General features: G+C 40.1%; 2 protein-coding genes across 3 annotated transcripts; one reads left to right on the forward strand and one right to left on the reverse strand.

The window, feature by feature from the left end:
• The first annotated feature begins 746 nt into the window (after positions 1–746).
• On the forward strand, positions 747–5,208 carry LOC107596641 (uncharacterized). 2 transcript variants are annotated; one of them, XM_016287422.1, is made up of 2 exons: positions 747–863; positions 4,105–5,208. In XM_016287422.1, the coding sequence occupies exons 1-2, from the start codon at positions 841–843 to the stop codon at positions 5,045–5,047; spliced, it is 966 nt and encodes a 321-aa protein (XP_016142908.1). In that variant the 5' UTR covers positions 747–840; the 3' UTR covers positions 5,048–5,208. The 2 variants fall into 2 exon arrangements, with proteins under 2 accessions (XP_016142908.1, XP_016142915.1); XM_016287429.1 differs by lacking the exon at positions 747–863 and adding an exon at positions 2,198–2,237.
• A 4,263-nt stretch (positions 5,209–9,471) lies between these two features.
• LOC107596337 (uncharacterized) lies at positions 9,472–26,352 on the reverse strand. Its single transcript, XM_016287051.1, has 6 exons — positions 26,007–26,352; positions 12,002–16,783; positions 11,657–11,902; positions 11,506–11,546; positions 11,170–11,292; positions 9,472–10,743 (listed from the first exon to the last, which is right to left on the reverse strand). The coding sequence occupies exons 1-6, from the start codon at positions 26,089–26,091 to the stop codon at positions 10,729–10,731; spliced, it is 5,292 nt and encodes a 1,763-aa protein (XP_016142537.1). The 5' UTR covers positions 26,092–26,352; the 3' UTR covers positions 9,472–10,728.
• Positions 26,353–27,376: the final 1,024 nt, after the last annotated feature.

Here is a 27,376-nt window from a genome sequence, read left to right on the forward strand (position 1 = left end):
TGTTTAGCTCACTCAGCTCACAAAAGCACAGGCATGGAGCTCCTTGGGATGTTTCCAAAGCAACCAGCAACACACTGCAATTTTGATTTGATAACATTTGGGTAACCTTGAACCATGTCACATTTTGTAGACTGGTTAATGAAGACTAGTGGTTAATAGTGGGAATGTAGTATGATTTACTTTGCTTTCTTTCTTTATGTTTTTTTATGTTAAATGCTTTTATTCCTCTTTTAATTAGATGTATTATGCTGATTAGTTTATATTCTTTTACACTGCATTAAATTCAATATCACTGCCTTTTTAAAATCAGTGTTGATCCTTTATTTAGTAAAGTAAATTTAGAATAGAATGTGTAAATTGATTTAATGAGTGGTTTTTGAATTCTCTTATCACTACTAGAAGTGATATATCATACGGTCAAGGAGGCACATATTTTCATGTTAACTGTCATGATGTCTGGTGATCTAAGTGCTGAAGGTCACATGTCAGGGAGGCCTGTCTCAAGTCTCTTTCTTTACAGTTAGTCTCGCATTCCACGTAGTCCCACATTCTACTGAAGAAAAGAGTTTTATTGTTAAAACTCTAATATTGTATATAAGTAATATTGTTCAGACTTTTGTGTGAAAGTTTACCTTATCTCCACTGTTTTGGAAAAATGACATATAACAGCAACTCCAGGAGTGTGTGTGTGTATGTGTGTGTGTGTGTGTTTCTCCCATTCTCTCTATCTTTTGTTATAGGATCCGGACTGACGCCAGCAAAGGTGGTTGCTGAAACCTCTGAGGAGGGGTCCAAATTCCCTTACAAGAAGATCAAACCTATGGAAATGCTGACTCTGACATGCCTGGCTCATCTTGTACTGTGTAAGAATGGTCTGACCTCTTCATTAGGCTGTGCTCTGGAACAGCCCCCATGCAATAAAACAATAAATCTCCAAAGCTGCATGCAGAAGAGTTCACAGATCACAGTCAGGTTTTTGCCCTATTTTCTCTGCCCACTTCTCTACCAGCCCCCTCTCTCCTCTCTCTTTTTTTCCACCTGGGCAAGTCAGTGAAAGTTCACCAAAAATGCTTATATCTCAGTAATACACAGTTTTAACCCTTTCATGTTTGGTATTATTAATGTTCCGGTGTAATTGGAAAGATGGTCTCATTCCCATGTCAGTAGAATAGACAAGAATAAAGGTCTCAAACTATAGATAATTCTGTTCTGTTGATGATGTGCCCCTGCTAAGCTCTCTGGCAAATGTTATATCTTGCCCCAGAAAAGATGTGACCGTTCCTGTCACACAAAGCGTGCCTTGCAAAATTTCCATGAAGTTTTTATTGCTTTGAATTTATAGTTCTCTGTTTTGTTTGGGGGTGTTCAAAGAGAGCTGGCAAACTGCTCAAGGAAGCATCTGTAAACAGAACTTGCCACACAATTGCTGTGTGTCTCTCTATTGCCAGTGTGCTGACTTAACTGTATTCTCAAAATATATGTTTCAGCTGAAAAAATGTTTTTGTTAGTAACCGTTGGAATTCCCCACGTGATGTGCAGACAGGAGTGGGCCCTGTACTTACTGGATATCATTGCAATAGAATTATTAACAACTCGCATGGTTAGACAACAAGAACATTAGACACCTGAAATGTTGCCTTTAAATCTGCATGATCATTTGTTCCCTTATTTTATTGTGGGGTCTAAAGTAATGCAAATGTATATACATTGTGTTTACATGTACATAAATATTTGTCTGCTCAATGTCATATTAAACCAGTCAGAATCAATTATCCTACAGAGCCGTTTAATATGACTAAATAATGTAACATCAAATTTGTAACAAATTATATGTTGTGAGAAACATGTAGGGCTGTTGTCTAAATGGCCAGGTCTTTTTTCATATCAGTAATGAGAGAGCAGTTGCTTTCTGGTCGTTTCACCTAAGGTAAGGTGTTAAAGATGTTCACACCGTTCACAATAAGCATATAAATAAGTTCCTAACGTCTGGTAGGCGTCGATTTGCTGAGGTGGAACATCATTGGCCAAATTGCCTATAGGAATTTGGTTTAAAACACTTTGAGTGACTTTATTTGGAAGATTTTGATCAGTTCAAGCTTTCGTTTCTGCTATTGGTTGTTTTTGAAACAGCCAGGAGGCGGGGAACGCGGTGAAAAAAAAAACTCCCGCGCTTTCCTTCAGTGTTTCTTTGGGGGCAGAAGAAGTACAGTCTGAAAACAGCGTATCTCTGGTAGCAGGTAACATACTTGTTTTTACTAATTGTAATGTAGTTTTATATTAACATATTACTGATTAATGCAATGTATTATTCATGCACGGCTTTGAACGATCGTTTTATCAGTAACGTACCACAGTTTAGCCGTCATTTCTAATATCAAGTAAATGTGGTAAAATCGAAACTTAAAATGTTCGCCATCATTACAATCCCTCAAAAGTGTATTTATGGTAAAAATCATTCATGTAATGTTGACAATGACAGATGACGGCATATTTGTGCGACTGCTAATAATTAAAGTTAAGTTTGTGGCGCCACCAAGACCATTTTTTAATCAGCCTTTGTCACAACCCTGAGATATACGCTGCGTCCGAAAGCTCTAAAATGCCTTCGGAGGCAGCACTTCAAGGCATCAAGGCATGTCAGAATACAAATTCTGCTTCACTTCCTGTCTCCGGAGGTACCTTCTTCTGATCGAATTTTGAAGGCAGCACATTCAAAGTAAACCGTTGCACACAAAAAAAGTGTCATTTCCTCTTTTTGAATGTACACCTGTTTTTCTTCTAAATAACGTTCAAAAGCAGAGACTGTCAAGGCAATCAGACCACCTGACTAAACCAGCAAACCTAAGTTTTTCATAGTGGATTACATTTTTGTTTTTGCTGGAAATCCTAATAAAACTACACAAGTGAGTTGCTTAGTTAGAGCTGCTATCAGTGGTTTGCAGGGTTGGGAGAGTTACACACACCGTGAACACACACTCGGAGCAGTGGGCAGCCATTTATGTTGTGGTATTGAAGGTGGAAGAGAGCGCTGGTTATTCACTCCCCCCACCTACAATCCCTGCCGGACTGGAGACTCGAACTCACAACCTTTGGGTTACGAGTCCGATTCTTTAACCATTAGGCCACGACTTCCCCCTACTCTACACTACTCTTCGGGGGCGTGGGTTCGAATCCCACCGCTGCCAGGGCAACCTTTTTGGGGAAGTCGTGGCCTAATGGTTAGAGAATCGGACTCGTAACCCAAAGGTTGCGGGTTTGAGTCTCGTACCGGCAGGGATTGTAGGTGGGGGAGTGAATGTACAGCGCTCTCTTCCACCTTCAATACCACGACTGAGGTGCTCTTGAGCAAGGCACGGAACCCCCAACTGCTCCCCGGGCGCCACAGCAAAAATGGCTGTCCACTGCTCCGGGTGTGTGTTCACTGCTGTGTGTGTGCACTTTGGATGGGTTAAACGCAGAGCACTAATTCCAAGTATGGGTCACTTGGCCATGTCACATCACCTTCCAGGCCACTTTCCTGCAGAGATTTGATCCAACCCTGATAAAACTCACCTGCCTGTAGCTTTCTAGTAGTCTTGAAGACAATGATTAGCTGGTTCAGATGTGTTTGATTAGGGTTGGAGCTAAACTCTGAAGGAAAGTGACCTGGAAGGGCCAATTTTGCCCACCCCTGATCTAGATATTACAGCCCGTATATATATTTATATAAAAGGCTATGCAGACATCTAGTGGCTATTAGCAGTCATCCCGCGTTTGAGGAGAATAATTGTAGATGGGTGATAATTGCGCACGGTGGCTCATGTGAGTCAACATGAGTGTCAACAGAACCAGCGGCGCTAAATATAGCGTTATTATGTCAAAATACTCATTTATTTAATCTTAAAGGAAACAAATGTAATCCTGATGGTATTCCCACTTTTTACAAAATGTAACTGTAATCTGAATACTTTGTTTTTTGATGTACTAGATTTTTGTATCCTGATATATAACGCAATGCCGTTACATGCATTCTGTTACTCCCCAACCCTGGTGGTTTGCAAGAGAAAAATGCTGAGTGACCTTGTAAAAGAGATAAGCTAACGTTCATCTTTTTCTCTGTTTCAGAAAGAAAATGAAGCGCACAAATAACCGAAATGTTACAGAGACATACTTTGAGGGACAGCATCTGAGTCTGTGGGACCTAAAAGAAATGGAGTTACAGAACGGATACCTGTATAAGAACAACATCCCTGCTTATCCTGAATCTGTGGAGTTCCGTGTACAGAAAGTGTCTCATGTCACTGGAGAAAGTGGTCTTAGGGCTATTTTTCTCGATTCAGGGTTCAGACAGCCACCGGAGCTGGTGGCTAATGATCAGCCCCATTTCCTCTGGTGGGATTTAGCAGTCACATCTGATGACATATCCTCAGCTGAGGAGCGTTTCCTCGCGTCCTTATTCCCTCATCGAAGTTCTGCCCAAATTCGCAACCAGCCACCCGTCCTTGAGCACTTCACCAGCTCAAAGGCCTTCCAGGAAAAATCTTCCTATGGAAACTTCCGCTTCATCTTTTCACTTAAGGAGCTACTTTGGCTCTATGGTGAGCAGTTCTGTGGTGACCAAAGTCCAGTTCTGCGTGTGTATGAGACTGGGCTCTACCGGCGAGAGATTCTCTATAAGATTGTAGTGCATCCTCGTGACATAAATCTTTATGACAGTTATCCTCGACTGCCCAATCGGGAGGACGGTGTGTGTGGGTACTATGATGGGGCTTTGTGGTGGTGCTGTCAAGCCCCCTCTGAAACCTACAAGCTGAAGCTTAAGGTGAACAAGTTGAATTGTAGTGTTCATGTGAGCCCCCACAGAGAAGAATACTATTTGTGGGATCATGTGTGTGTAGCTTTCCACATGGAGCCGGGGTGGGTGTTACGTGTGGACCGGAACAGACTGTTTAAAAGGGTGAATGCATGTGAAATGTCTCAGCCGTGTCTTCTGAGACCTCCGGAGACGCCATTGAGTTTAAACGAGGCTGAGTGTATACTAGCTGATCTTAAGGCCGAAATGGGCTAGGCTAAAACCACAGACCATGTAGATATTACATTCACAAGGAATTGCAAAGAATAATGATGCTATGCATGCTAGTTAGATCATTTACACCACTTGCCTTCATTAAACAGCTTAAATGCACAGCTAATAAAAATACAAAGCATTACTTACAAAGCAACACATTTTTTCAGTGCCATATTTTTCAATCAGTGTTTAAACTGTTAAGATATATATAGATTTTTATATTTCATATATAGTGTAAACTTGGCTACAACATCAAAACACATTCTTAGGGTGATGATGCAAACCTATGCAACAATTATCCTAACTATCTAGTTGCAGCCTGTTGTTTTTGGCTTGTTTGATTAATTATTAATGTGCCTTTGCACTGATCATCGTAATGAAAAGGATAGTTCACTAGGGCTGCACGATAAATCGAAATGAAATTGTGAAATCGCTATTAGACAGAAGCTGTGATTGCCATGCGTATCTTTCAGTGAAGCACGGTTCTGTGATCAGCAGTAAATCTCCATCCGAAGGCCAGAGGACACACGACTACAGCAATATATGGTTTATCTGAGTTCTTCTTATTATAATTTTCATTACAATAAAGTATATCTATAATGCAATGCTAATCAACATAGCCTTTATCACTGCTTAAATACTATGAAATACGTTGCGTGCCTATTTCTTTGTAAGAAGCCACATCATCTCACAGAAGGATTTATTTCAAACACTCGGTTAACGTTATGAAGTGAGTTTGGAGTAAAAATATGTTATTAAATGTGGTGTTTTCACGTGCTTTCAGATGGAGCAGCATTTAGTTCACAGAGCCGTAGTTCACTGAGAAGCTACGCAAACAGCTGTCATTATCGCAAACAATTTCTTTGATTTCATAATCGTACAATTATTTTGTCTGCAATTTTTTGCATAGCTTGTCAGAGAACTACGGCTCTGTGTAGTAAATGCTGCTCCATCTGAAAGCAGGTGATGGAGATTTACTACTAATCACAGAACTGGCTTTACTGACAAGATGTGCATGACAATCGCATTCGATTAATCGTGCAGCCCTGTAGTTCACCCAAAAATTCTGAAAAAAACAAAACAAAAAACAATTCTGTCATTAATCACTCACCCTCGTGTCGTTCCAAACCCCTAAGACCATCGTTCATCTTCGGAACACAAATTAAGATATTTTTTATGAAATCTGAGAGCTTTCTGACCCTCCGTAGACAGCAACGCAACTGAAATGTTCCCAGACCCAGAAACGTAGTAAGCACATCGGTAAAACAGTCCATGTGACATCAGTGGTTCAACCGTAATTTTATAATGGGAGAACCCGTGACTTGGAGGAGAAGAATTGTTGAATAAAGTCGTTATTTTTGTTTTTAAACTAAAAAAGTATTATCGTAGCTTCGTAAAATTACGGTTGAACCACTGATGTCACATGGACTGATTTACCGATGTCCTTGCTACGTTTCTGGGTCTGGGAACATTTCAGTTGCGTTGCTGTCTACGGAGGGTCAGAAAGCTCTCAGATTTCATAAAAAATATCTTAATTTGTGTTCAGAAGATGAATGGAGATCTTATGGGTTTGGAACGACATGAGGGTGAGTAACTAATGACAGAATTTTCATTTTTGGGTGAACTATCCCTTTAAGTGAAGAATGGATCACATTTTAGCATTAATGTAGATGCCCAGACAATGATATAGGCTTTTTATAATATAAAATAACTTTTAAGTTTTACATATATGTTCACATTGTATTTACAGCCTCTACCATGTATTGAGTTATTTTGTACAAACTATTTTAAAACAATTTTTACTTCTAATTTTGTCCACCAGAGGTCTATGTGGCTAGCTGGTTAAATCGCTTTGTCACATTTTTACTAAAACCTTGCTGATATTTTCTGTCATTATTATTACTTTGATTTTGAACTGTAATTGTTTTTCTTTTAAGTATCTTTTTTTTTTTTAAATGTCATATTTTAGCCTAATGTACTTAAATCTAATGTCTAATTGCACTAAAATGTCTTTTAGCTGTTTGAATCTGATCTGAATTAACATTGATCAGTGATGTTACTTAATATCAAGTTGGTCTATTGCTAAACCAATAAATATGACTATACCACAGTAGTTGGCTTCCTAGTGTTCATCTGGGGCAAGTTCAAGCTCAAACCGGTGTGCACCATTTTGCCATGGTTTCCGGTTTGAACGACATGTTTCCTGGAAACGGTGTGCAATGGGGTTTGAGATGTGTTTTCTCTTGTTTGGTGAGTGTGTCAAACATGTCAGCCCATTCAGCAGCAACGTGTATGTAAACCACGCGGTATTAAAGAGACAGCTCTGTAGCGAATTTAGCTCATGGGGAAATATGAATAATTAACCATAACTAGTTATAATTAACTATTCATATTTTAGATCCACTGTAGATATTTAGCTGACCACTCAGGGTCAACCGTCTTGTCAATTCTAAGAACGTTAATTTCCTGGTTAAAGGAAATAACTTTCTTACTGTACAATTCTATAAGTTTGTAACATAAATCTGCATGATTATTGACTCCGGTTATGAGTAAACAATGAACACGTCAAGTTGAACACAAAGAATGGCCTTCTCAACAGCCATAGTTGCAACTCTTGCGTCATCAGAACAGAGTGTTCAACGCACCACCGTACCTGCAATGTTTACTTCCAGTTCTTATCAAATACACCTGAACCAGCACCTTAAGGTCTTTATGTGCGGTAATGCTAGACTTTGTACTTCATTTACTCACATTCCATAACAGCCTGACTGACTAAACTGCCCAAAACATCCCTAAAATCAGTCAAATGACCAGAAACCAGAGCAACTAAAACCTGAATACCAGATTCACCTGGTTTAGGATGTTCTTTTTAGCAGAGAAAGAATGTAAACATCATTTATTAAACTCTTGGCTAAGTACTCAGAAAAACAAAATTGAAATCTAAATGGTTTGCAGTGCTTCAGGAAAGTAGAGTGGATGGCATATTTTAAAGTCAGCATGAAATCAACATTTATCCTATTAGCACACATACTAGTCAATTAATGCATGCATGTTAATCCTCAGAAAAATGTGTTTGTCTTTGTAATCTTTAAAATTGGAAAAGGTCCTTATATGATGAATATCAGCTTGACCACTTGAGCAGAACGTCCTTAAACAGTACCCTCCACATCAGTATTCTGTGGGCTAGAGATAGTGAGGATGTGCACTAAAGTCAAGCCTCACCCACTATTTTTTTCCTCAGTATCACATTACTAATAAGTTGGTCACAACTTTTGCATTAGTTTAACATTTACTGATATATTATTTCTAATTTATTTACTTAAAACAGAAGCACTAGTGAGTGACATCCTGTCCTGTTGTGTCATCCGAAATAATTTTGCATTGAACTAAAATTTGCAGGTAATCTATGTTGATTTCCATTAACAGGACAGAGCACCGTTTTTATATTCATAACCCCGGTTTTATAACCAAATATAATACAAACGCATACAGCAGATAAGTTTGGCCCAGACAGTGTAATACAATATTCTTCAGTATTTTTTAAAATGGGTAAGATGTGACTCATCCTATTGAAATGAAGCTTTCCAAAGCCCTCCCAGGCACAGGAAATTCCCCATAAAATTCAGTTATGAGAAATCTCTTACAGTGTGATTTCTCGCTTACAGGTGTTAACTCACCCCCTTTAGTTTTTATTCACCTCACCGGTCATCAGCTTCAGCCTGCAGGAAATGAGTAATACTAGCCACCCCCGCAAGAGGGCAGAACGCTTTTGATAGAGTCACAATTCTACAGCAGCTGATCCGAAATTTTTTATTGTTTAAAAAGTGACTGACTGTATAGATCAGGGTTCCTCAAATCTTACCCTGGAGGGCCAATGCACTGCAGAGTTTAGCTCCAACCCTGATCAAACTTACTTACCTGTGATTTTCTAATGATCCTGAAGACATTGATTAGCATGCTCAGGTGTGTTTGATTAGGGTTAGAGCTAAACTCTGCAGGAAAGTGGATCTCGTGGGCCAGATTTGAGGATCCCTGGTATAGATTGTGGATATTGTCTATACTGACTCTAATCCTTTAAATATGCGGTTGGGAATTTAGGAAAGGGTGTTCCTGTAACTCAGTTGGCAGCATATGGTGTTGTCAACATCAAAACTGTGGGTTTGATTCCCGGGGGGTTAACACAAAGTGATGAAATCACCAGTAATTAGCTTTGGATAAGCATTTGCCAAATGCATAAAATGTACTTGAGTCTCTTATTCCACTCAAATGTTTCCACTCTGTCTCTCAGCTTATATTTAACTGAGCACTAACACAAGCGCCACATGGTTTATGTGAGTCAAACAAGCATAAACACTTTGTGACAACCACACATCGCTGCAATGCACACCAATTAATGAAAGAATCATTGTTTTGTTCTAGGTCACTTCACTGCAATGGTGTGGAAAAGCTCGACGAAATTTGGTGTTGGTAAAGCTGTGGCCTCAGATGGTTCTACCTTTGTAGTGGCACGTTATTTCCCTGCGGGCAACATTACCAATCAGGGCCACTTTCAGGCCAATGTCCTGTCCCCTAAAAGCTGATCCAAATGTAGCTGGACACAATGAGAACGAAGGTAGGGAGGGGAACTGAAACAGGATGGGGAACAGCTGAAATCAGAGAGACTTTTACCTGGAGGACCAAACACAGTAATTGTTGGCCTTAATACACAAACCTTACTTGAATAAAGAGCTTCTGTCTTGACATTTTTAGGCTTTTATTAACGTGAATATAAAGAGGCTTACAGTAAACTAAATGTTGAAGCTAATGCTAGTTATGCTTTCCATAAAACTAAACTTTCATTGTGGTAAGGTCATTGTGTGCCTGTTTGTGCATGGGTGATGTCAACAAAACAGTATTAGAAATGATTTTTTTATGAATAAAGCAAACACGGATATAATCACATACCTCCACTAAAATCTAATGTGAATATTTCTTTTGGATGCAGTATTCATGCTGAATGTGAAAAGACATGTGTGACCGCACAGGACATTTAAATGCATGAGATGTTGCAGAAATAAGTTTTGGTAATGTACATCCTTTATATCATAGACTGATCATTCACCATTATTACTTTGGTCATCTTTGTATGTATGTATATTGATCTGGATTAAAATTGACAGTGTTCAAATAGTCTATCTGATGTCATGATTGCATTGAAAATGGAGTACAAATATTATCTTTGATTTGTAGTTGCACAATTGTGCACAGTCCATGTAATTTGCGTAAACAATTAAAACATGCTAAAAACAGGCTTCTATAATAAATTTAAATGGAATTTTAGTGCCATGTGAACTATTTATGCTTGCAAGATAAGATACATATACCCCAGGGGAAAGTAAAAAAAAAAACAAAAAAAAACTTTAGGTCAGATTTAAGCCATCAGCTTTGAGGACATAAGCATTTATTTCTACAATCCTCTGATCTACCATCTGAGCCATTAAGGCAATATTAAAATTTGTTCAAAATGTATAACGATACATTTTTGTTTGTAATGTGCATTTATATGATTCGTAGATAATGTTGGGAAACGAACAGCTCTGGTTGTAACGGATTTATTTCAGCAGGAGTTTGGGCGGCGCAATATAGCAGCATTACTTAGGGAAGAAAACACGCAAGGGGCGGGGAAGAAGTCTTTTCCTCTTTTACATGGTCAGCTCCTGAGAATAGACACAAAAGATGAAATATAAATAGCAATCAAAGGGTTTGCTTATATTTGTGAGCCATCGCTGTGTTTACAGGAACTAAATGATTGAAAATGCCCTCCCAATCATAGTAACACCTCAAAAACAAAACAAAACTTGTTTTAACAGCAATCACTTATAAAAATAAAGCTTAATAAAGGGACTAAATTGTTTTCACAGTTAAAAATGCCAAAAAATAGGGTTTGGGTTTGTTTTTTTACTTGATTTAGGAACAATAAAATGTCTATGTGAGGTCCAAAACAAACAAAATACAGTACATGTAAGAGCGACTTTATTATAGTCCCGTTTTTATAGGATTTTGAATTAGAGGGAATATAGTGTAAAATTAGTCATTACACAATGTACAAATGCTGAATGGCTAATATAAAAGCAATCACTCACCATAATGGCATTGACGATGTCATTCTTGTTGTGGCGCAGTGCACGGACTGCTTTAGCTCGAGACACGTTGGCCTGTGCCATCACCAACTCGATATCTCTCTGCTCCAGCCCACCCTCATCCAGCTTACAAACAGACAAAGAGAATATGGTTCATCTTAATTTAGCTGCTTTATTCATTCAAACATATTTCTAAAAGGAAAAGGCCATCCAAAAATGGTGTCATTATTTACTGACATTATTTCATCACAGAAAAAAGAAAGACACAAAGGTTTGGAACGAGATGAAGCTGAGTAAATGATGACAGAATGTTTATTTTTTAGGTCAACTATCCTTTAAATGGAGGAAGCCATCACTGTCTGTTTCATTACCTGAACCTACTAAAGGAAAGAAAAACAAATAAACACTAAAATTGCTTTGCTAGAGACTATAAAGAAGGTACTTGAGAAAGATGCTGATGCCTTATGGCTAAAACAGATGATGAACATACTATTGTTTTTGAAGCGGAGATCCAAGTCCTCTGGGCCTTTTGATCTGTAGCTAATTGGGTACACGTCTCGCTCTATGCTCTGTCGCTCAGCTTGCTTTGTTTTTATGAGGGAGTCTGGTCTTGGACTGAAGCAGGGGAGCATATCTCTTTCATCTGACTGATTCAGTGTTCTTTGGGCATGGTTACTGTCTGTTTGTCCAGTGGATGTTGTGGACTGGGACTGTTCTGTTCGGTGTCCCTTGCATACTACTCAAGAAAAAAAACACATGACATGTCTACAATTAAATACTAATGATTCCTAGGATGAAACAAACTCAACAACTAAGGAAACAAACAAAAGTTTACCTGGAGGGTTCTCATGTCTGCATGGTTTTGCTGTCATGACTGTTCTCTCACTTTCATGATCGCACGTGTCTTGAATACGAACCAAAGTTGGTGTTTGTTCCTCTGTTTCCCATGCTGCTGATTCCAAACTGCTTATTCCAGGAGTCCGGAGGGGACTTTGATAGTCAGGTTGGTTGGGTTTGTTGTCTGGAGCTGTATGTGAGAAGGCAGCAGATGTTTGGGAGATGTCATGAATGGGCTGTGACTCCTGAACGGGGTTAGAGAGATCTTCCTCCTGGACAACTGTGGATGAACATGTTGGAGAGACCCTGTCTTGTTCTGAGCTGTCCACCCTGAGGGATGAACTGCCCCCTATGTGATTGTCATTGATGTCTCTTGTGCGTTCTGTCAAACTTACTCTGCTCAAAGAACTGTCTGGAAGTTCTTTCAGCCCATCTGGCCTTGTAAGGTCTGTTGTCTGAGATACAACCACTGACTTGGTATGAACAGACTCTTTTGGATCAATATAGCTTGGGTCAGGGGGGTGAAAAATTGATTGTTCTGGTGTTTGATCAAGTTCAGTGTTCTCCGTTATAGAGACATCCTCTTTCTGCTGAGTTTCACCAAATTCCTCTCTCATTGAAAATCTATCAAAACTTGGCGCTTGATTACCTGTATTCTCCATTTCCTTTCCTTGGCACTGGATCTTTTCATTGTCCATTGAGGCTAAATCTGCAATGTTGGTTTTAAGGGCATCAATTACCTTTGGTTTTGTGCCATGACCTGAATTAGCAATCTGTGCCGTTTCTGGTGTTGCCTCATCACTGTCAGCTTGAGAAAGACCTGATTTATGTGAATCATCATCAAGATTTTTGTTCTGCTCCAGAAATGAAACATTCTCTGTAAAATCTTGTTCTTCTCTCTTTTGACATGTTTTCAGTCCCTTGTTTCCCTTCTCATGGGAGTCTGATTTATCTATCTCCTGATCCTGAGCGTCAGTTGTAGTCTCTTGTTCAAGAAGTTGTTTGTCAGTGGTTTTAGCTTCATCAGTTACGGTTTCATTTTTGATGTGTGCTCTTAACTGAATTACTTTCTCCCCCACAACCTCATTTGAAGACCCATCATAGGAATTTGTCTCTTTATGTGAGACAGAAATCTGTTGGAGAATTGTTAATTCTGAGGAGGTCACAATCTTTATATCAGTTGGTTTCTTTCTGAATGTGAAGGTGCCAAATGATCCTCCTTGCAAGTTGAATTTGAGCTTGTTTTCCGAGACAGAGTCAGTGTTTCTAAAGGTAATCTGTTGAGAATTTGAATGACCCTGATTTAAAACTGGACCAAGATTATCTGATTGGTTAGAAATGACTGTTTTTGTAGAAGATTCACAAAGATCAGTGTGTTCTAGGGAGATGGTTGCTGTTAACGTGACATTATCAGGTTCTTGACAAGATTCCAGATCCTGAGACTGTTCAGAAGTTATTTCATCACTTTCCTTCCTTAATGTGCCTGAAGATAAATCCTCTGGAATGTTGAAGTCTGTATTTGGAGTTTGATCTTTCCCATCTTTCCCATCATCTGAAAGCATATTCAATGTAAGGTCTGATGGAGCACTCAGGATTAAGGGTGTGCAAGTTTTTTCTGGATCATTCCACGATGGCACCAGACCCTTATCAGAACTGCAATGTATAATCGGATTGCTCTCTGGATTTTGAAGATTATTTGCATCATCCTCACCCCCTCCTGCCTCTGAAAGATCTTGAATCGATCTCCAGCTGGCAATGTTTGACTCAACCACACCAACATCAATGTCTGCCATTTTCTCTTGGAGGTCACAATATCGGTTGTTGTCCTCATCATCACCCATGTTGTCTTCTCCAGTGGCAATGTTATGAGCGACTGGCAAATCTTTACTGTGCACTGATCTAGCTATCTCACACATGAGCAGATTTTCAGCTTCAAAGTCACAGCATTCACCTAAAGACAAGGGATCCCTTGGTGTCCAACTGTCAGGGTAAAGTTCCCTTTCTGTCATACTGCTCTCAGAGTTCTCTTTCTTTGGTGAAATGACAAGTCTGCTGTATGTGGAGCAGGACATATTTTGAGAGCTATGGTTTACATCATCATTGCCAGGTTGATTCTCTGTCAGATTATCTTGATACATGGAACGTTCAAATGGTAAAACATCTGTTGATGTTAAGTTATCTGGCACCTCACATAGTTCAGGATAGGCACAAACTGGAATGTTTGTGGGGCTGCAGTCATCCAGGTATGTTAGTTGGGGGACTCCTTTATTTAGGTCATTGGTTGCAGTTTCTGCTAACTGCAATGATGTGTCCAACTCCATACTATTTCCATTTTTCTGATCCAATTCCTGGCTATCATCTACATTAGTCTCGATGTCAGCAGCTGTAGCACCTGCCACGCAGGAATCAATGGAACTATTATTTTGTTCTACTTTGTTTTGTTCAACAGATAATGTTGGATCATTTGTGGCAATCTGCTGTCCTTTCTCTGAAGTTACCGTGACTGTTGAGGGATCTGTACTCTGTTTGCCTTCCTCATCAGTTGTTTTGATCTCTGCAGTTGATTCTTTTGAAAGCTCACCCTTCAGCAACTTTGTTTCTGAAATTTGTTGTGCGATTACACTTTCACCATGAATACTGCAGTCTGCCAGATTCCCTTGCAGTTCTACACGTGGAAGCTCAGATGATCTGGAGGATATCTCAATTTCACTCTCACTGCCAGAAAATTCAGGTTTAGCATGGCTTACTGACTGCACAGGTTCATCAGGCCCAGGGAACTGTTGGGAGAGTTCAGCATGCTTCTCTGTGCAGTACAGATGTTCATCTTCATCCCCGTTATAAGACGTAGAATTAATTGAGTCCTCAGTTTCATCCTGATAAGCAAAGGACTCATCTACACCATCGTTTATGGTGTTCTCTGAAAAGGAATTTAGGAAAGATGCAGAAGTGTCATCTTTATTTGGGCCTTCCACTTCCCTTCCAACCCTCCAAGCTGCCTCTTGTTGCTCTGCCTTGTCATTATCCACATCTTCATCATCACACTCATCTTCATCATCCTCATCATCATACTCATCTACATCGGCTTCCTCCTCTCCAGCAGCATATGCATCCACATCATTCCCCTGCTCATCATCAGTGGGGAACAGGGTTATATCCATAGAATCTGCCTGGATTATCAGGCTTCCATGGAATGGCAACATAGAAGCAGGAATCATTGCATCACTCTCAAGCCCATCCTCTCTAGAATAGCCATGGAACAGAGGAGCAGAGGAACCTATCTCGAGATATAAACTATTACTGCTATTACTTTTTATGTCTACAGTATCTGGAGAGTGAGAGACAGGGGTTTTACTCTCTGTATCCAGTGCTGCAGCTGCATTATTGTCTGGTGTTAGGGAGCGATCCAGGCTCACCGATGGCTCTGAGAAACAGGCATTGAAATCCATTTCAAGACTTTGATGTGGATCACTAAAAGCCTGAGTTGCATCAGGGGCTCTCTGGAAATCACTAGGCCTCAGAGAGCCCACAGACACCCCTGTGTCCTCCTGGCAGTCTGTTCTTCGCATGATGATCCTGCTCTCTTGTGTGGAATCATGTTCTGTCACCCAATGAGGACTACAGGTGTCCCTTGTTAGTATATCCACTTCACAGGCCACATCTTCCAGCAACTCTGGCAAATCAGGTTTACCCAGACAAGCATCCCTCTCGTTACCAGTTCGATCATCTCCAAGCTCGTCGCCGATCTCTGAGAGGGACCCCACATAGCAAGCAGGAGCTTCTTGCAACTCTGCCTCAGCTGTTAAGTTTGGAGAGCATGAGTGGGAGGTGCTGGAGGTGTATGAAGTCCAGCTGCCTCCCTCAGCAGTCATGTAGGAACCAGAGGGAGAGGTAGGAGGGGAGCACAGATCAGACTCATCAGTTGGGGAACCTGGACTTTGGCTCGGGCTCCCTGGGCGCCACTGTTGCTTGAGATGTGAGCAGTAAGCCATCTTAATGGGGGTGGAAGGGGCTGTATAGTAGCGATCAGGATCCAGTCCTGGAAGGACACCAATACGTTGTGGGTCAACAACATAGGGAGGCTCGGAAAATGACAAGGAAGGCACTTCACCCTGAGATAAAGACAGTGGCTCTCCCTCATTGTCTGGGAAAGGAGTACTGCTGTCTGTCAATTCAGCATCTCTCACTTTGGACTCTAGGATTTGACATTCAAGTATCTGACTTATGCATTTCTCTTGTTCTGGAACTGAAGTCAAACTCTTAGCCTGATCTACAGTAGAACTCACCTGACCAGTGTCTAGTTTTGCGTTTTCATCTAGCCCAATATGACATTTCATGGAAGGCTCTGAGGGCTGGTGTCCTGAACTAGGTGTTTCTTGACCTATCTGCTTTCTTAGCAGCACTCCACTTTGTGTCTCCATGTTTCTCAGCAATGCCTCTTGCCCCATTACCACCCTTGAGTCCATGGTCTCTGGCTCTTGAAAGTCACTTTCTATTTCTGATCCAATTAGGACTTTGATCCGTTCCATTTTCATAGGACCTCGTCTGCAGGCTCCTCTACCAAACCGCCCTGTTGGTACGCCGATATTTCCAGAATGCCCTTCTAATTCAAAACTTGCACCCTCAGGCTGTGGGCGAGGAGAAGTGGTTGGTTTGGCCATTACCAGGCGGGGTCCAAAAGGAGTACATAGTGGGGAGAGTTTTGGAGGGCTGCTGGGAGAAGGACTGGAGGCACTGTCTGTTGGAGTTGAGGCTGAAGAGCTGGATGTTTGACCAGACAGATCTAAAAGATTAAAATAAAAAGAATGATTATATTTTGTCTCGTATATAAAAAAAATGTATAGATTTAGTATTGAGGTTACACATTTCTGCATGAAAATTTCTTTGGCAAAGAAAATCTTTATACTGTTTTTTTTTTTTTTTTTACAGAAATCATTAACATCCTGACACTATAGTATAATATAAAAATCCTTTTTGAAAAAGAATTCTGAAATGACATCAAACTTCAAACAGCCAGCTGATCTCTTTTTATCCATCTGTCTAGCCCCAAACATGAATAGTATTGCCACTTAAATGTCACTGTATGAAATATTCAATACAGCATTGCAAAAGGTCATCTGAACTGCAGATTCATTTTAAATGTTTTAAAATTAACTGTATGCAATAAATCCAGCAAAACAAATTAATTTCAATTTCACAGGATATGACAATTAGCAGCATTATCCAAAAGTAGTGTAATATATAGGGTGGGATAACATTACATGCCAAAACATACTTATGCAAGTTGTGATACCATAGCCATTTGGTACGAGTGTTTCTACATAAACTTTCACAAGTATTCAATACATTTCCACAAGTCCTGATCAAACTTGAAGATTTCACGATTAAACTGTTGTACTTGTCTTTAGGAGGAGTGAGGGTTTTTGGTGGGGGTGTGATAAGGTCTGAATGGTCAGCCCCGTGGGGAGTATTTTAATGCCCAGGGAGTAATTGGACATCTTTGATAAACAGGGCTCTTTTTTGCCTGCACGGCAACTCAGAGTGACAGCATGGATTTTAAAGAGAGCAAAATAAGCAGCAGTGTCAGCAGAAATCTATTTTTCCTCTTTGGATTTCTAACACCATATGCACACACAATGTATTTACATGAAAAGGATGGAAAAGTTGTTTAGAAACTGGGGGAATTGTGGCCTAATGGTTAGAGAATCGGACTCGTAACCCAAAGGTTGCGGGTTCGAGTCTTGTACCAGCAGGGATTGTAGGTGGGGGTAGTGAATGTACAGCACTCTCTCCCAACTTTAATGGCACGGCAATACGTGCCTTGCCACGACCTTGAGCAAGGCACCGAACCCCCAACTGCTCCCCGGGCGCCACAGCATAAATGGCTGCCCACTGCTCCGGGTGTGTGTTCACTGCTGTGTGTGTGCAATTTGGATGGGTTAAACGCAGAGCACTAATTCCTAGTATGGGTCACCATACTTGGCCACATGTCACTTCACTTTCACTTATTTTAAATACCTAACCTAACACTTCATTGTTGAAGAGCATGGAAATGTCAACTGTCATAGCAGTTATGATACAGGCAGTGCCAGTCATGTACCTCATTACACTCAACAGATGCATGACATTCACATGACATTCAGTGCATTTAAATGTGTTGAATGTTTCTAACATGATTAGCACAGAGTAGTTCCTGTCAGCTCTTCACACACTGCACTCATTATCTGACGGGTTAGTCTGTGGCAAAAAGGAGTTATTAGATTATTTCCCCCTTCTCACATCAGCCTCCTTGTTTTTCCCAGGATCACAATAACCTTCCAATAGACTCGATGTGGATTATTATCACAATCTCTTCTTGTTGACTCAGTTTCACACTGCAACATCACCATTAACATGTTGTATCTTCAGCTTTTCTGCTTAACAATGTGTTTCACATATAACACTGCGCACATAATGGTTTTGAAAAATGTGATTTTTGAAAATACACCACTGATGTGTTGCTGGGACATAAAGATTTTATAAGTTTGTCCTTGCAACATCAAAGACTTGCAAGAAGGCATGCAAGCAGATTAACCTGAGCACTTGACAACATCAGCAACTCTAAAAGGCAAAGTTGCAGTTCTAAATAACTTGAAGTAATGTAGGCTTGCTTGTGTACACACACACGCAAGCACGCACACACACGCACACTTCTTGTCTTTATATACACTCCTTTAAATTGATGTTTGCCTCGCTGAGGTTTTCCTTTCTCATTTTGTCCATTGTCTTCTTTGCCCTTCTCATCATATGTATCACTCTCTCTCTCAATATCCTTCTCTGTATCACAATCTTATTCCCTCCCACTTGTCTCTCCTTCTGTGTCCTAAAAATGTCAATAGAAGGCAGATCCATCTTATTGTGCCATAATAGTTTGTATCATTGTGTGTGCACATCACCCAAACCATTCGAGCTAAATTGTGCGTGTTGCTGGGACATAAAGATTTTATAAATTTGTCCTTGCAACATCAAAGACTTGCAAGAAGGCATGCAAGCAGATTAACCTGAGCACGACAACATCAGCAACTCTAAAAGGCAAAGTTGCAGTTCTAAATAACTTGAAGTAATGTAGGCTTGCTTGTGTACACACACACGCAAGCACGCACACACACGCACACTTCTTGTCTTTATATACACTCCTTTAAATTGATGTTTGCCTCGCTGAGGTTTTCCTTTCTCATTTTGTCCATTGTCTTCTTTGCCCTTCTCATCATATGTATCACTCTCTCTCTCAATATCCTTCTCTGTATCACAATCTTATTCCCTCCCACTTGTCTCTCCTTCTGTGTCCTAAAAATGTCAATAGAAGGCAGATCCATCTTATTGTGCCATAATAGTTTGTATCATTGTGTGTGCACATCACCCAAACCATTCGAGCTAAATTGTGCGTGTGTGTGCATACTTGACAGTATTTGTGTGTGTGTTTGTGTGTGTGAGAGAGAGAGACTATAGGCTAATTGTTCTGCTTAGTCATGATTCAAAAAGATAACGTCATGCCTTCTGTTTCCTTCACAAGGCAGCACTGTTTTGGAACTGTATGCAAAGCAATCACTGTGTGTGTGTGTGTGTGTGTGTGTGTGTGAGAGAGTGAGTGTTCACAAGTGAGAGGGGCCATTGTTGCCTCAAAACATCATTTGCAGTGCAAAATCACTAGAGGGAAAGGCAGAAGTGTGTTTTTTGTTTGTACGTGTGTGTGCAAGTTATACCTGCTCGAGGCACCTCCTCAAATAAAACAGCAGATGGACTTATGTTGGTGTATGCGTGTCTGACCTCTTTCTTGATTGCCCTTCGCTCTCAGACCCCTGCTGATTGCCATGAGCAGCTCTTTGGATCCAAAATCTAAAACCTGTGATTTTACTGTTAAACATGAACTGGAATAAATTCAAAAAGATGCCTTCTGTTTCCTTCACAAGGCAGCACTGTTTTGGAACTGTATGCAAAGCATTCACTGTGTGTGTGTGTGTGTGTGTGTGTGTGTGTGAGAGAGTGAGTGTTCACAAGTGAGAGGGGCCATTGTTGCCTCAAAACATCATTTGCAGTGCAAGATCACTAGAGGGAAAGGCAGAAGTGTGTTTTTTGTTTGTACGTGTGTGTGCAAGTTATACCTGCTCGAGGCACCTCCTCAAATAAAACAGCAGATGGACTTATGTTGGTGTATGCGTGTCTGACCTCTTTCTTGATTGCCCTTCGCTCTCAGACCCCTGCTGATTGCCATGAGCAGCTCTTTGGATCCAAAATCTAAAACCTGTGATTTTACTGTTAAACATGAACTGGAATAATGAAAGTGAATAGGCATCATCACCATTCCGAATGCCATTTCAAATGCCATATTCTTAAATACTTGCATAATTCAGCAAGTCCAGAGGAATATCTGATGCAAGATGGGCATTCTATAAAATCTTTCCTTTTCCATTGATTTCGACAGACGTCAAACATCAAATTCTGTTCATAGACATAATTATTTAAGTGAAGAAAGATATGCATTGTTTCGATTTAAAACATGCTAATGCTAATGAGACTTTCTGAAGCAGTGGATGACTGAACAATGCTTTGTCCCTAGAGACAAGTGAATCTAAATGATGAAACATCCCTGTTATCTTACCAATACATTCCCCAATGGTAGGTCTCTTGTGTCAGCTGCAATATGACATTTGTCAACAAATAAAGCTTTGATAATACTTTCATAGCTAAAAACTTTCATGTTTCATAGATTTTATTCTGAGAAAGTCACAGTGGGTTATGTATGGAACTGGCCTTGTTAATACACATGCTTTACAGAGCAGCCTTCAGCACGGACAAATTAACCCCAATTGTCTGATCATCTAATGTCTGACCTTCTGATTCCTTGGTTTGTGTGTGTGTGTGTGTGTGTGTGTGTGATGTAATTGAGAGGCGCTGAATTAGGGGTCGACCGATATGTGTTTTTCAGGGCCGATGACGATTATTACAGACCAAGTAGACCGATAATTTGAACCGATATCTATGTTTGGTGTACAAATTAAAATTAATGTCAAAATTAAGAATAACAAGGGCTCTGACAAAAACTGCCTTCACTGGTGTTGGTTGTACTTCTTACTCTTGTCTTCCATGCATACATCTACAATAAGGGTAATATAACGAGAGAGTTAAAAGTGGGGTCACTGTATGCTTCATGATTAAGCCTATGAATACTGTACTACAGCTAAACAGCTTGGAGAAATGTAAGTATTTGGCTTAAATAATTTACATGTTAGAAATGTATATGTAATAGCATAACTTCTCATAATTCTTCATTGATTCTTTTCTGATGACTAAATCATAAACTACAAGAGGTGACTGTTCAATTCATCATCTAATGCACATCAATTGATTAACTTAAAAAAGCACAATGTATATAATAAGTGTAAATAATTTAATTGTCTTCATAGCGCCATTGTAGAAGTTGTTAAAGAGGTCATAGGATGCTACATGCACTTTTACAAGTTGTTTGAACTGAAATGTGTGTTGGCAGTGTGTGTACACAACCACCCTATAATGATAAAAATCCACCCAGTTTTTTTTTTTTATCTGGTTGAATGTTTTCCCCTTTCTCAAATCGAGCCGATCTCTAATGCCTGTCTGTGTGACATCACACATACAGACAGGCCCGTCCCACGATAGTTTGATTGACGATGGCGTTTCAGCACAGACTGGACTGGTGTCTTACCTTAGACCCGCCCTGAGTGAGCTGTCATCAGTCCGCAATTGTTTCACCGCTGGAGCAGATGTAGACAAGAATGGCTCCTAAGCGATTGAGGTGTTCTGTTGTTGGATGTAATAATGAACATAGCAGTCGTCATTTAATCCCGACATCTGAGCAACTGAACTCGCAGTGGTTTACGTTTGTTTTTGAAGGGAATGCTCCCCGATCTGCCTAAATTCGTCGATGTTCGCGCGAATCATTCATGATCCAGCCTCATCTACTGAAGAAGTGAGCATAAGGTTATGTAATGAATCTTTGCAAATTGCCTTTCCTAATAATGTGCTAATTAGCAAGTTTCACGATGAATGCTGCTAAAGTAAAGGTCTCTCTGAGAGCAGCTCGGAAGAGAGGGGCGGGGTCAGCAGAGCTCATTAACATTTAAAGGAAAATGCTACAAAAACAGCTTGATCTGAAAAGAGCTGTTTTTGACAGGGTAAAAAAAAAGGTGTTTTTTACACTACCATTGAGAAATTTTAACCAAAATATGTTACAGACTTTTCATTAAGACCCTAAAGAATCATATCAACTTGTGGAAAATGGGCATCCTATGATCCCTTTAAGAAGACCCACAATTTAGGAATGAACTGAAAAAAGTTTGCGCACACACACAAACACGCACGTTAAAACATAAAGAAGAGGACAAATCTGTCAGGCAGCCTGAAGAGAAAAAAGATGAGGAAAAGAGGAAACAGGACAATGGTAAGCATAGGCACCAATTTATGTTTCTGCCCACACTCTTTTCCACTCCAAACCAAATATAAAACATTTTATTCATCACTGTTTCCATGAGCAAATGATAACAGGCTAGGTTGTCATGCAACAACTGTGCCTTAAATATTTTAACATTCCTATTTTTTAAAGCCTATACTTAAAAATTATTAAAAAAAATTCTCCGTTGATATTGTTCATTCATAATTCATTAGGCTACACAAAATATATTATTCGTGTCTCGCGAAGAGAAACACACAGACTGCAAATACACGGTTTGAGCGTACACATCCAAGTGAGGGAGAGCGCGCCTCCTGTTTTTGCATTATATACTGTTAGATGTGTTTTGTCCACATTTCATATGTTGTATAATTATATCACTAGGTAACAAAGATACATTAACAAAGAAAGTATTTTAGAAGGGCCTCACTGATTCATTTTGCCTGGGGCCCCCACTTCATGTAGGTACACCTCTGGTTGTAGGCTAGTAGTAGCTAAACCAAACTTTTATTTTGACAGGTTGCCATGAGGACTTTTTAAAGGGGTCATAGGATGCCCATTTCCCACAAGTTGATAGATTCTTTAGGGTCTTAATGAAAAGTCTGTAACATAGTTTGGTTAAAATTTCTCAATGGTAGTGTAAAAAGCACCTTTTTTTACCCTGTCAAAAACAGCTTCATATCAAGCCGTTTTAGTAGCATTTTCCTTTAAATGTTAATGAGCTATGCTGACCCCGCCCCTCTCCTCGGAGCTGCTTTCAGAGAGACTGTTTACTTTAGCGGTGAAACATTGTGAATCTTGCTAATTAGCATATTATTAGGAAAGGCGATTTGCAAAGATTCATTAAAAAACATTATACTCACTTCTGTAGATGAGGCTGGATCATGAATGATTTGCGTCAACATAGATGCATTTATGTAGATCAGGGGCGCATTCTCTTCAGAAACAATGTAATCCACTGCGAGTTCAGCGGCTCAGATGTCGCCGGGAGTAAATGACGACTGCTATGTTCATTATTACATCCAACAACAGAACACCTCAATCGCTTAGGAGTCATTCTTGTCTACATCTGCTCCGGCGGTGAAACAATGGCGGACTGATGACAGCTCACTCAGGGCGGGTCTAAGGTAAGACACCAGTCCAGTCTGTGCTGAAACGCCATCGTCAATCAAACTATCGTGGGACGGGCCTGTCTGTATGTGTGATGTCACACAGACAGGCATTAGAGATCGGCTCGATTTGAGAAAGGGGAAAACATTCAACCAGATAAAAAAAAAAAACTGGGTGGATTTTTATCATTATAGGGTGGTTGTGTACACACACTGCCAACACACATTTCAGTTCAAACTACTTGTAAAAGTGCATGTAGCATCCTATGACCCCTTTAAGTTTCTGTAGCCTATGTATATGATATGACGATAGTTTTACTCAAATGAAACGGTCAAATGCTCATGAAGTAACTCTCAGAGCAGTTCTGGGGATGTCGTTAATTTATTTATGTCCTCATTCTGTGAGACGGCAGATGCTGAAAACACAGCGAGCGTCACGCACTTCAGTATGTGTGTAGTATACAAAACCGCGCGTCTGTGCCATTCACATATACAGAGACACGCAGAACATGCAGGATTCATATTTACAGATACTAGTCCATAGCGCGAGTCGATTTAAGTGCTGACCTACTTTTGATTAATTCATCCAAACTTTGACAAATTTTGTGACATTCCGCGTTATACAGTAGGCCTACATTCCATTTATATGACTGGATTCCACGATTCCGTCCGCGTTTTCCCTATCGTGGAAACCATAAATAGATAATATTGAGGTGTTTTGCAACTTCAGTGTAGTGGATTGTGATTTATTGCTACTTCAGCAACATCTGCTGCTGCCTTAGAGAGACAACCGAACTGATGCGTGATCACTGAAGCAGCTCCAGTTAGCAAGCGCTTTCGGTGTGAGAGTGCAAAACTTTCAGTGCCTTTAGCCTTCCACCGTGATTGGTCGGACTCGTGACTCCCAACAGATCAGATGGGCGGTGGGCAGAGATTGCTCTAGTCCACAGAGTGGTGAGTTCCGACAGGCTGCATCAGAGCCAGATAGCGTGTTTCAAAATTTAATTATTTTATCGGCAAATCGGTTTTTGAAAATGACCGATACCGATAATCATAAAAATGCTTAATATCGGCGTCGATAATCTGCCAGGCCGATAATCGGTTGACCCCTAGATTGAATAGAAGCAGGCCATGCAAACCAGATCAACATCCACTCAGCTTATCTAGCTCTCATACTGTGCCAACACATTATTCAATTAAAGAACATCTCTGGTACTTTCACAGTGCCTTTAAATATTCAATAGCAGTTCAATAACAATGAAATGGGAATAAAGAGATCATTTGGAAATGGAAAGCCCTTGTTTTTGTAACAATTGGGTGTGGATTGTATTGTAGCTGATGCACTTATTCTTTTCTGAGATATCAAGTATATTTTAATGCTGACAATAGAAATTATACTCAAAACTGCATCATCGCCAGGTGGGCATGCAAAAAATGTCATCATATTCCACAATGCTATTCAATACCACACCCTTATCACCACTAAACATTATTGTCCCATCATGTCATCGTGTTTTGTGACGCCCAATTCAACACATATCAGATTTAGAGGCAGAGTTGACTGAGACGACTACAAATTTTACGAGCATTATGTCCCAGGTCTCCTTTCTTCTTATTAGTTCAGTCATCTAAAGATAGTTCCGAAAAACGGTCACATGAGGGTTCTCTTTTTTAGGGCAATCTTTCCGCTCGTTCAAACACACACATACACACGCGCGCCTGTATGCTTAATGGAAAATTCCATGCCTTTTTGCAGATTGTGCATTTTTTCTAATTAATAAAATTTAAAGGTGATAAGCCTAAGAGTCCCAAACGTCCCAGCAGACAGTTTAATAAGCATTCACTGCATCAAGACAATCAACTCCATTACAAACCATGTGCCCAGAATTTAACCACCTGCCATTAGCACAAGACAAAAACGGTTTGTGTTAATCAAGCTCTGTTTAATGTAGTTCAAATATAAATAGATACTCTGTCATTTGTGACAATGTTATTTATTATTTTTCGTACATAACATATGGGTATCTATATCTTATTCTAAAGTAACATCTTAAATCAGATCAATGTCATTTCATGCAGGCATGTTATGGACACCTATGCACTTGTCCTAAACAGCCTTGATTCCAACTGATGCTGTAACTTGGGGTCCTGAAAGTGATGCTGTGTCATGCTCTTGTAATTGCAGGCAGGAAGGAGGAGTGTGTGTATGTGTGTGTGTGTGTGTGTGTGTGTACTACAACCACTTAACGCACACAATACTCTTTTAAGACTATGCTGGATGATGTTTCTGGGTGCGGCTGGATGTGTTCCCGATTTCTGGCTTACTGTCCTAGCAGATAATTATATTAGACACATGCTTTGAGCTAAGCATCCTTTGTGTACTTCCACTTATGCCTCTCACATAGCATGGTGTGTGGTGTGTGTTTGCTTACCTGGTCCTGGCAGCTCTGATTGTGGGTCTCCAGAGTCCAGAAGGCCCTGCGTGGGGCCACTCCGATGTGCATTCTCACCGGGCATATCTGTGTGGCACAGCCTCTGACGCACTGCCTAAAAACAGGAGCCAGTAAACTGAGGACAGAGAAAACGAGTAAAGGACGTTGTCTCCTCAGTGCAGAGATACAGATCCGTGTTCACTGCGTGTGCATTTATGTCAGCGTGCATGTGAGAAAGAGAGAGAGAGAGGGGCTGCAGAGCCAAGCCGGTAACAGCATGGGAAATCTGAGCGTGAGCTGCAGTATTCTCTCTGATTACGAGAGAGCCCGCCCCAATCGGACTCTCTGTCGCTCTCATCACCCCTCCCTTCCTCACTGCTGTGTTGCCTCATAACCTCGCCCCCCCCCCCTCTCTCTCTTGCTCCCTCTCTCCTTCCCTCCTGCAAGTGGGTCTTGGACAATGATGTCAGCAGATTTCTGTATCTCTTGGAGGCTGGGGGTTAGTAATACAAAACACAGCAGGCAAAAAGATAGAGATGCTGTGCACTGAAAAAATTAAATCTAATCTGATAACCATGCTGAAGAAAAAAAAACGTTTAAACCAGCCTAAGCTTGTTGGTTTTAGCTGGTTTAAGATGGTCTCCCAGGCTGGCTAAGCTGGTGTTAGTGTCAAAAACCCCTCTAAAACCATCAAAACCGATTGGGAGACCTGTTAAAGTTGGTGTTTTGGGATAGTTTGTGTCCTCCCGAAATTGGCTCTCCATCAGATATCAGTTAATATCGAGTACATACAAATAATTAAAATTAAAATTATAATGGCTTATTATATAGTGCTTAATAAAACTAATTTGATGATAAACTGTTAGTAATAATATGTCAATAATTGAATATCATTACTATGTTAATTTAATAACTAAAATACATTTAATACTTGATTACATTAAAGATTGTTATAAATACATGTAAGCTAAGTGCAAATTCGTAAACTAAGCTATCAGGACAATCTGGTATATGCTATGCTAGATAAGCTAACTAAAACAGACATCAATGTTCATTATAACATAGTTCAAACTAAATTTATCATATCATGATTTTGTAGGAATTGTAAACAGGCATTAAAAAGAGTTCCCATTAAAAGCAATTTGAGCCAGTAGGATTGGTTGGGGTCCTAATGGAGACTTTTTTGAGGGAGGAACTGATTTGTCACCACATCGGCATGAAATGGAGGTTGCGATTATTGTGGTGTATATCCAAGTGAAACGGATTCCCAAACAAGAAAAAATGTAGGGTGGAATTTAAAGGGATAGTTCACCCAAAAGTGAAAATACTGTCACCCTCATGTCGTTACAAACCTGTAAGACCTTTGTTCA

Source organism: Sinocyclocheilus grahami, unplaced genomic scaffold (genome assembly GCF_001515645.1).
Source record: "Sinocyclocheilus grahami isolate Dianchi unplaced genomic scaffold, SAMN03320097.WGS_v1.1 scaffold11.1, whole genome shotgun sequence".
In the NCBI taxonomy this organism is placed as follows: Eukaryota; Metazoa; Chordata; class Actinopteri; order Cypriniformes; family Cyprinidae; genus Sinocyclocheilus; species Sinocyclocheilus grahami.

Bases quoted from the DNA above. Each gene is read 5' to 3' on its own strand.
- LOC107596641 (XM_016287422.1), top strand. From the start codon at position 841: ATGCCTGGCTCATCTTGTACTGT. The intron at 864-4,104 runs GTAAGAATGGTC...TCTCTGTTTCAG, and splicing joins CCTGGCTCATCTTGTACTGT to AAAGAAAATGAAGCGCACAA.
- LOC107596337 (XM_016287051.1), bottom strand. From the start codon at position 26,091: ATGCCCGGTGAGAATGCACATCGGAGTGGCCCCACGCAGGGCCTTCTG. The intron at 16,784-26,006 runs GTAAGCAAACAC...TTAATCTTTTAG, and splicing joins ATCAGAGCTGCCAGGACCAG to ATCTGTCTGGTCAAACATCC. The intron at 11,547-11,656 runs GTATGTTCATCA...TCTTTCCTTTAG, and splicing joins TCTCCGCTTCAAAAACAATA to TAGGTTCAGGTAATGAAACA.